The following is a 10830-nucleotide window of genomic DNA, read 5'->3' on the forward strand; positions in this document are numbered from 1 at the left end:
CTAGCTGGCACTATTGAAAATATACAGAGGAGGGCAGCATGAATGGTCACCGTTTTGTTTGAATCATGGGAAAGTGTCACAGAGATACTGAAAGATCTGAAGTGGCACACCCTTGAAGATAGATTTAACTGTGCCTAGAAAGTCTACTAACATAGTTTCAAGAACTGGCTTTAAATGATGGTTCTACGAATACACTAATCTCCTACATATTGCTCACATACGGGTCGTGAGAACGAGAGTAGAATAATTACAGCATGCACAGACGCATTCAAACAATCATCCTCCCCGCACTCCGTACATGAATGGAATGGGAAGAAACCCTAATAACGTACTCTGCCACGCACTTCACAGTGATTTGCAGAGTATAGATGGAGATGTCAGCGCATTACTAGGGTTTCTGTTGTAACTGGAATGCATGTCTGAAAAATTTTTCCTGCCGGCACACTCAAAAATTTCTGTGCTGGTAGGTTCACCTATGAGCTGCAACTTCTGGAAATTAAATCTACCGACACAAAAGAAAAGCAGTGGATTTTACTTCCTCTCAATAATTCCACAAGAGACTTAAAACTCTTTTAAAAACACTCAGTTTAAAAGACTTTGACAATAGCTTCAGTATTCAGAGGAGTTAATTTTGTTTGGATCTCAACAGACATTTTGATGCAGTCTACCCTTCCTTATTTTGTAATGCTATGCCTTTCATGTCTGCAAGCTTGATGCAATAAATATCTTCAGTAGTCAGTCATATTTCACCTTATACCATTCATCTAGAATATGAAATTAGCAAGTCCAGTTATCTTACGATTTATCTCATCAAATTGTTGTTTCTTCCACTACAGGATGTTTTCTTTCTTTGCTGTTCTACACACAACCTTTTCATTACAGAATTGTATTTCAATGTTAACTTACAATATTTGTTTGACAGTTGTAAGCAGTCAGGCATCAACCAACTATTTGTTTATTTTTTTCAACTGTGGACCCAGATTCAAAGAAAATCATTTTAAATAGGAATTTTTTCTATAGTGCAACTTTTCTCAGGCTGCCATATTTTACCCTTGTATGTAGGCAAACAATCTGAAAAAAATTCATTTTTAGTCATGGATCAATTCTTGTGGTCTTTGGGCAACATACTGGTTTAATGCAGATCTCCACAGTAGTGTACTAAGCTTTCATAAAATATTTCATTCATTACTTTTACTATGACCTTTGAACAAGCTTGCTGTACAAAATCTTGTTGTTTATCAGTTCAGCTGTCTTTCATAACACTTATTTTTTATTCATCTATATTCTAGATGAGTTCTTCACTAAGTATCCAATTCCTCCCATTTAAAGGTTCTCCAGCACATTTCTTACCATGCTCCACAGTGGACATGTCCCCAGTAAAAGATCAATAACAGCCAGTTTTCTTCCATTCTGGAGTTTTCTTAGAATTTATGCAGATATATTAATATGAAAACTGAAGAGCCACAGTGATTGTTTCAATATGGTCCAATCTTTCTTGACTTTGCACTTTTATTACTGCCCTTGATTACCTCTATGTACTACAATCAGTAATCTAATACAACATCACAACCTGTGGTGACAAAAGTCATGGGATACCTCCTTATATCCTGTCGAACCTCCTTTTGTTCAGTATAGTGCAGCAACTTGACATAGTACGGACTCAATAAGTCGTCAGAAGTCCCTTGCAGAAATACTGAGCCATGCTGCCTTTACAGCCGTACGTAATTATGAAAGTGTTCCAGTGCATTTCGTACACGAATCAACCTCTTGAATATGTACCGTAGATGGTTGGATTCATATCGAGCAATTTGGGTGGCCAAATAATTCACTCGAACTGTCCAGAAGTTCTTCAAACCAACTGCGAAAAATTGTGAAACTGTGATGTGGGACATTGTCATTTGTAAAAATTCCATCATTATTTGGTAATACAAAGCCCACGAATGGCTGCAAATGGTCTCCAAGTAGCCGAACACAACTACTTCCAGCCAATGATCAGTTCAATCAGACCAGATGATCCAGTCAATTCCAAGCAAACACAGCCCACACCATTATGGTGTCACCACCAGCTAGCACAGTGCCTTGTTGACATTTGGGTCCATGGCTTTGTGAGGTCTGTGCCACACTTGAACCCTACCATCAGCTCTTACCAACTGAAATCTGGAATCAGCTGACCAGGATAGGGTTTTCCAGTCATCTAGGGTCCAACTGATATGGTCACAAGCCCAGGAGAGGCGCTGAAGGCAAGTTTATGGTGTCGGTAAAGGCACTCGTGTTTGTCGTCTGCTGCCATAGCCCATTAATGCCAAATTTCTCTGTGCTGTCATAAAAGATACATTCATCCTACATTGATTTCTGCAGTTTCACGCAATGCTGCTTGTCTGTTAACACTGATAACTCTATGCAAACGTCACTTCTCTGGATAATTAACTGAAGGCCATCGGCCCCTACATTGTACACCTGGATGTAGAATGGTCTCTCCTGGGCAAGGAACTGAAATTCTTCCAAATGGAATTGGCATCCATTTAAGTTTCACTGCAATGCAGAAGTCCCTGTGGGAGCCACTGATTAGCAAATGTAGTGCTTGTCCTTCTCTCTTTGCAGTGGTGATTTACCCGAGAGATAAGAGGGAACACTAGATGGTGTCCTGCTCTGGTTCCAATATATATCAGTATCCTGGACCATTAAATCACATAGGGAAAGGTAACTTTCAAATTACATTTTTTACTTATGTGATTCCTTCATCAGTCTTCTTTCTGATGCTTTACAGTGTCTTGATGCATATCGCCACTGCAGATTTACTAAAGTTAAGAATGTAGTACAGCTGCACTACAAAAATAGGTACTCTCCAAATTGTTTTGGTTTCCAGAGGTCAGTGGCTTGGTTGACATAGCAGTTTCTCCAAGTACTGTTCTATTAAACTGTCTCTTAGTGGATTTCGCAGAGCTAGAGGAATTCTCATGCCTTTTCGGATGTGGAAGAATGTAACCTTCTTGGAAGACCCTTCTCCACATTTAAAGATAATACATACATTCTGACACTCTAGCCGTGCCCTATTATACTAAATAGTTTTCTACTGAGAAAACATTGACCTTAAGGGCTACCTTCCAAAGTTCTACTGACTAGTTGTTTTTACTACAATGGGCCACTAAAACTCTGGAAAGATAATTAAGTGGCATTCTGTTCTCTTGAGCAAGTAGAGTTATAAAAATCAACCCAGGCAGTGTCTGATCGATCTTGGTAAGCCTAATACAAATGGAGTGTGGCAGGTTCCCAGAGTTGCCAGCTAATTATTATTTAGTCTCAACAGCACTCTTTACGAGCATGTAGCAAACCTCAAGATTTGCACCATTCTCACGACACAGGCAGCAAAGCCAAAATACCCATTCCGTATGAAAATCAGCACTGCACTATTCCATCACATAGAGCTCCTTGCTCAGAATTTCTACATCTACATACATACTTCGCAAGCCATTGTACGGTATGTGACGGAGGATACCCTGTACCACAATTAGTCATGTCCTTTCCTGTTCCACTCGCAAAAAGAGCGAGGGAAAAATGACTATCTATATGCTTCCATATGAGCCCTAATTCTCGTATCTTATCTTCGTCGTCCTTATCCACAATATATGTTGGCAGCAGTAGAATTGTTCAACAGTCAGCTTCAAATGCAGGTTCTCTAAATTTTCTCAATACTGTTTCATGAAAAGAATATCGTCTTCCCTCCAGGGATTCACATTGGAGTTCCCGAAGCACCTTCGTAACATTGTGTGTTGTTTGAATCTACTGGTAACAGACCTAGCAGTATGCCTCTGAATTGCTTCGATGTCTTCCTTCAGTCCGACCCAGTATGGATCCCAAACACTCAAGCAGTACTCAAGAATAGGTGGCACCAGCATTCTGTATGCGTTCTCCTTTACAGGTGAACCACTCTTTCCTAAAATTCTCCCAATAAACCGAATTGACCACTCGCCTTCCCTATCACAAACGTCATATGCTCATTCCATTTCGTATCGCTTTACAACATTATGTTCACATATTTAAATGACATGACTGTGTCAAGCAAGACACTACTAATGCAGTATCCAAGCATCATGTTGTCCCCCCCCCCCCCCCCCTACTCACCTGCATTAACTTACATTTTTCTCCCGCTGCCACTCACCACACCAACTAGAAATTTTGTTTTGGTCATCTTGTATCAACCTACAGTCACTTTCCTTCAGCACCTCCCTGTACACCACATAATCAGTGAACAACTGCAGATTGCTGCCCACACGGTATGCCAGATCATTCACGTATACAGAAAATACGAGAGCGGTTTGAAAAGTTCTTGGAATCACCACAAGAGGTCTGCACTAGCACAACGAGTTGTTCACGTGATATTCACTGGGCTGTTGCCTGTAAACACGTGCCACGTCAGTGCTCTTGGAAGAGAGCTGTGGAGGTAACATGGCTCTGTTGTTGTTCCTACATGGTGATTTGCGAAGATGGAAAAAATGAAGATTCGAGCAGTGATTAAGTACTTCATAAAGAATAGTATGAAGCAAAGGACACTTGTGCCAATTTCCAGAATACACTGGGGTCTCTGCTTCTTCATATTCAACTGTTGCCTAGTGGACAAATGAATTTAAATTTAGTCGGGAGAGCTTAGATGATGATCTGTCATTGCAGAAATGCACAAAATGGTCATGGACGATCATCGATTGAAAGTGCGTGAAACTGCTCACACTAGTCAGATGTCATCTGTAAGGGTATATCACATTTTAACTGAAGAATACGAAATGAAAATATTTTCTGCAAGATGGGTGCTGTGACTCTTGACGCTGATCAAAAACGCACGAGAACAGAACAATGTTTGGCCCATTTTAGGGGAAATGAACAAGATTTTTTTGCGTCGGTTTGTGACCATAGATGAAATTTGGGTGCACTACTATACCAAGAGACAAAACAATAGTCAAAGCAGTGGAAACATGCTGATTCTCTGCCACCAAGACAATTCCTTCGGCGGGAAAGGTCATGGCATCAGTGTTCTGGGATGCAAAGGGGATTTTTTTTGTATCTCCCCACTGGGCAAACAATTACTGGAGAACACTATGCTAATCTTCTGGAAAAATTACAACAAAAGATACATGAAAAGGCCACGTTTAGCAAGAAAGAAAGTAATCTTCCATCAAGACAATGCTCGCCCGCATACGTGTGCTGCCGCCATGGCAAAATTACATGAACTAAGGTATGAATCATTGCCACACCAGCCTTATTCACCTGATATAGCTTCGCCAGACTTCCACCTCTTCCCAAAACTGAAAATTCTTCTTGGTGGACAAAGATCCACTTCAAACGAAGAATTGATAGACAGAGTTGACAACTATTTTGCAGGCCTTGAGGAAACTTATTTTCGAGATGGGATCAAGGCACTGGAACATCGTTGGACCAAGTGCATTAGTCTACAAGGAGACTATACTGAAAAATAAAAAATAGATTCAGTGATGTAAGTGCTTTTTTTCTATTCCATTCTGAGAACTTTTGAGACAACCCCTATCACACTGCCCTGGAGCACTCCTGATGCTACCCCCTGTTTTCAATGAACACTTGCCATTGTGGACAAAATACTGTGTTCTATTATTTAAGATGACTTGAAGCCAGTAATATACCTGGGAGCCTATTCTGCATGCAAGTGCCTTCATTAACAGTCTGCAATGGGCCACCATGTCGAATCTAGAAATATGGAACCTGACCGTTGCCCTTCATCCATAGTTTACAGTATATCATATGAGAAAACAGCAAGCTGGGTTTCGCATGAAGATGCTTTCTAAAGAATGGACATGAGCTTTACGGTCTCTAGGAAATTTATTATTTTCTAACTCCAGAACGTGCTCAAAAATTCTGCAGCAAACCAATGTTAAGGATATTGGTTTGTAGTTTTGTGGGCCCGTACTTTTACCCTTCTTATTTACAAGAGTCACCTGTGCTTTTTTCCAGTCGTTTGGCACTTTGTGCTGGTCCTGAGATTTACAATAAATGTAAACTAAGTAAGGGACCAACGACGTAGAGTAGTCTTTGTAAAACCGAACTGGGATTCCATCCGGACATAGCATCTTATTTGTTTTCAACTCTTTCAGCTGTTTCTCTACACCAGGGATGATTATTATGTCATCCATACGGGATTCTGTGTGATGATCGAACGACAGTATGTTTGTACAACTATCCTGTGTGAACAATTTCTTAAACGTGGAATTCCTTTTGGTGTCTTCTACTGCCAAACCAGACTAGTCAATGAGTGAGTGGATGGAAGCCTTGGACCCACTTAGTGATTTTATGCAGGATCACAATTTTTTGGGGGTTCTCTGCAAGATCTTTAGCCAAGGTACCAAAGTGGTAGCTGTCATCCATTTTCCGAATTTCATTATTAAACCACACTGGGTCTTTTCCGTCCTTAATCCACTTTCTAGGCATACTTGTCCAGAGCATGATTTACGACTTGTTTAAATTTTGCCCATAATCCCCCTATGTGGATCATTCTGGAACTAAATGATTGCAGTTCATTGTCTTCATAAGATGCTAACACCTGCTTATCTGCTCTTTCCTGCAGAAAAACTCTGCTAGCCCTCTTGACTGATTTATTAACTTTTATACCCACAGTCGCTATGATGACATCATGATCACTAATCCCCTTCTCTATACTGACACCATCGAAAAGGTCTGGTCTGTTTCTAGCTACAAGGTCCAAGATAATGCCACTGCTTGTCAGTTGCCGAACTAGCTGCTCAAGGCAGTCTTCAGAAAACGCGTTCAAAAATACTCCATAAGACTGTCTGTCTGTATTCCCTCCAATGAATCCACACATGGCCCAGCCTATACTCAGTAGGTTGAAGTCACCATCAACTAGTATTGCATGATCTGGGTATTTATGCACAAAAACTTTACTTGAATGACTCTAGAACTGTCACAGCAGAGTCAGGTGGTCAGTAAAAACATCGAATAATTAACATGGTTTCACCTGGACCTGTTATGCATGACCAGATAACTTCACTATCACATTCAATTTTAACTTCAGTAGGGACTATATTTTTGTTGACTGCAATGAATACCCCCCTTCTATGGTGTATAATCGGTCTTTCCGATACCCATTCCAAGATTCGCTAAATATTTCAGAGCTTTTTACTTCGGGCTTTAACCAGTTCTCAGTCCCAAGAATAATATGAGGTTGAGAACTTCCCTGGAGGGCAGTAAATTCGCGAACTTTGTTACAAACAATTCGACAATTTACTGATAAAATTTTTACAGTTGAAGTGTGTGTACTCTGAATGCGGTCTGATTTCCCTATATGCTTGTGGACTGGCGAGTGTTCATGAGGGTACCTCAAACTACTGCCTAGCCTAATAAAAAAAAACATGTACGCTCCACAAGTATTCTGCTATCTTTGTGTAGAGCACCCCTGACCTATCAAGGGAAGTCCTACAAGTCCTCACTGGATAATGCAGGTCCAGAAATCTGCAGCCTAGACCATCACAGAGACGACGAATACTTCGGTTGAGACATTCCGCTCGGCTCCAAACCAAAGGATCCTGTACAACTCTGACCACAATGCTGCAACTTGCAAGTTCTGCTCGCACCCTACGTGCGACACTAACAGTCTTCCCCACCTCTGCCAGTCACCTGTAAGAACTGAGGATGGCCTCAGAACCCATGCAACAGGAGTCGTTGGTGCCGACGTGAGCCACAGCTTGCACATAACTGCATCCTGTACGCTCAATAGCTGCAGGCAAGGCTGCCTCCACATCTCAAATGAGCACCCCCCCCCCCCCCCCCCCAGCAGACATACTGAGTGCACATTGAATTTCTTTCCAACCCAGAATGTTCTCTTTCTATTGTGCTCCACAACATGCCTAACAATGGAGCTCTCAATAACTAATAAACCCTGCCCATATGTGAATACTTGGACCCTGCTGTCTACTAACAGGGTGAATAGGTGAGGCCATACGGCTAGCTTCCACATTGGTCCTTCATCTCGAGTGATGCAGACACGTTACCACCCGCCACTCATCCTGCGGGTCCACCACTTCGGTGCTCAGCAGTAGAGACCTTGGGCAAAACAAATGAAACCTAAGGTATTCTATGTGGCGCTCCAGAATCCCTGCCACTCCTATACCCCAAGGAGGTAGCCTGAAGGCGACTGATTGCAGCCAACACCACTGTCAATTGTTCGCGAATTGGAGCCAGCTCCCCTTGTGTCTGCACACAGCAGGCACACACCCTAGCCATCCTAGCAAGACTAATTGAAGAGTAAACAGTAAAAGCTGGCAGAAACCTATATAAACAGCTTGTTAACCTCCTGACATATAACCAAGGGATGCTGATGCCTCAATGAACTATGTAGATTGCTGTTCAGAAGGAATCACAACTGAGTTACAGACACTTAATAAAAAAAAACTTCCAAGCTAATCTGAATTCCCAAATGAACTCCCTATATGTCACAACACAGAGTGTATGGGAAGTTTGTGTCAACAAGTAGTCTGAAACATATGTAGTGTTTAACCTGCATACTAAAGATTCAATGAAGAGAGTGTAAGAGTATTTTTGGATGGAATAACTGTGAAAGGGAAACAGGCCAATAACAACATTTGAACGTAATAGTCCTTCAGACCAGAAGCACAAATAATTTTGGTAAGCTTACAGGTTCCAAACAAACCATAAGAATCAAGAGGTAATTACTTCTATACATAACAACCAACTGACACAGCAAGTATATTCTTCAAAAAATTTAGGTGTTCACAAATGACAGGAAGATGAATTAAAAACAACACTTTTCACAGATGGGAGGTGGAGGGGGGAGGGGGGGGGGAGTGGAGTTAGTAGCAACATTTGCTCAAACATTTATATCTCAGTTTTGTGCAGTCACTGTCTCACCATATTGTGGTCATTTCAATTCATTATATGTTGGGGTATAACTTTCTGTGGCAGCATGCCAATTCTGGTATTTCAGTGTTCCTGTTATGCACTCTGGCAATCACACAAGCCTGTGTTCAACTGCAATGCCTTATGGACACTCTTCATGTCCTCCTCTTGGCCAAGCATATTTCATTTGACATCTACCTATCTACTGTTCCATACGTTGCTTCACATTCATTGCACAGTAGAAGCTGTTTCTTAAGAATGTTCATAATGCTACTTGTGAACAATTCAGGGTCTCTGTCGTTATTTCACTTTTTCCCCCCATCTGCAGCTATTCATGCTGAGCTACAGATGTCAAGGGGCATGTAACTGCCTGTGACAAGTGCAGCAATACTTTGGGTTTTACCTTTTAAGTATATGCTAATTATGGCCCTTCTTAAACACACACAATTTCCACTTAACATCAGTTTTTAATTATTGGTGTACTCAGCACATTCACAGAATAATAAAAACGCTAGTGTAATAATTACATACATACTAGTGCAAACAGTAGTGATGCCTTGGAGCAATCTGAAGGTATAACTCTAGAAAGAGAGTAGTAAGTGAAGTAAGCGTTTTCTTAGGAGGCAGACTGCAGGCATATGTCAAAATGCTACAACTAAATTTAATTATCTCACAAAATTTGGTATTAGCCCTACTCTCATTACATGACATGTAGATCAAGCAGAAACAACAGGCTGCTTTTGGGTATCCGAGCTGTAAGGACCTATTAAAAACACACAATATAAATAGTAATATTTGTAAAACCATCCTTGCATAATGCCTCATCAGTATAAACATATGCTACTTTTTACTATCAACATTCAAATGAATTACAACATAAACCATTTAGGTAAGTGAATCGCACAATGTACTTTTGAAATCATACGTTCCACGCAGTGTAATTATGGTCCCGCAGCATTTGAAAGATCACAACTACAGCTGTGTCTATCTTACGAAATCTTACCGGGGAATTTCACAGTACAGAACACAACACCAAATACATAGTAACAATCTTGATAGACAAGAATTACCTCGAGCTTATTGATAAGTAATGGACCGCAGTCATCGAGATTGTCCTCTTGCTGGACTAAGCTTGACGCACTAGCTGATGACATAGCCATTGATCACTCAAATCATGTAAAACAAGCATCAACTAAAAAGATTCCTAGTGAAAACGAAAACCTAAACAGCTGATACATTCGGCTTCTCATGCCTCAATATTCTCACCATCATTAAACTTACGTCAATACAAAATTGCTGTCAACATAAACAATATCACACAGAATTCATATCTCGAGTATTTTTCACGCACAATTCCCATCCACTCAAAGTCAAAATATGTTTTCCGCCAAGAAGTTCATACACGCTTGCCAACTATTGAACAAGTACTAACTGGTATATCAACGATTTGTCTTAATTATTATATTCGTATACAAATATATTTTAATCAATACGTAGAATTGTATACACCAAATAACACGAGATATTTGTCCTGTATTATTGAAGGGTTATTGGAAACAATCCGGTAACCTCGCTATCAATACGATGCGTGAGTATGGTACTATATTCTGTGATAAGTCTCGTAAGTTCGTCTGAATTTCGCCATTTCAACAATGTGGTCGTCACATATTTGGTATGAATTTCATGCTTCTTCATTTGGCGGCTCATGATACCCACTCCTTACCGCGAGTGTGAATTTTAGCATTGTAGAATTTGCTAAAGGGACTTATCAGTGAGAATTACGTAGACGATATGCAGTTTTTTAAGGTCGTACTCAGAGCTTCCAGTGCGACAGAAATAAAATATCACGTGCTTTAGTTGTATATGCGAATGAGGTATTCGAAAACCTTCCCGAACCAACTGCATTAAAAAGTCACAGTCATAAAATTTTTCAGAACT

At 40.6% G+C, this 10830-nt stretch overlaps 1 protein-coding gene across 1 annotated transcript in view; it reads right to left on the reverse strand.

The window, feature by feature from the left end:
* LOC124625544 (DNA repair protein RAD51 homolog 1) overlaps window positions 1-10297 on the reverse strand; it is a 76465-nt gene extending 66168 nt beyond the window's left edge. Inside the window, exon 1 of the mRNA XM_047149179.1 lies at window positions 9963-10297. Coding sequence (XP_047005135.1) covers window positions 9963-10052 — 90 coding nt within the window. The 5' untranslated portion in view covers window positions 10053-10297. The remainder of the gene's footprint in view (window positions 1-9962) is intronic.
* Between the last annotated feature and the right edge of the window lie 533 nt (window positions 10298-10830).

This window comes from Schistocerca americana, chromosome 1, assembly GCF_021461395.2.
Source record: "Schistocerca americana isolate TAMUIC-IGC-003095 chromosome 1, iqSchAmer2.1, whole genome shotgun sequence".
In the NCBI taxonomy this organism is placed as follows: Eukaryota; Metazoa; Arthropoda; class Insecta; order Orthoptera; family Acrididae; genus Schistocerca; species Schistocerca americana.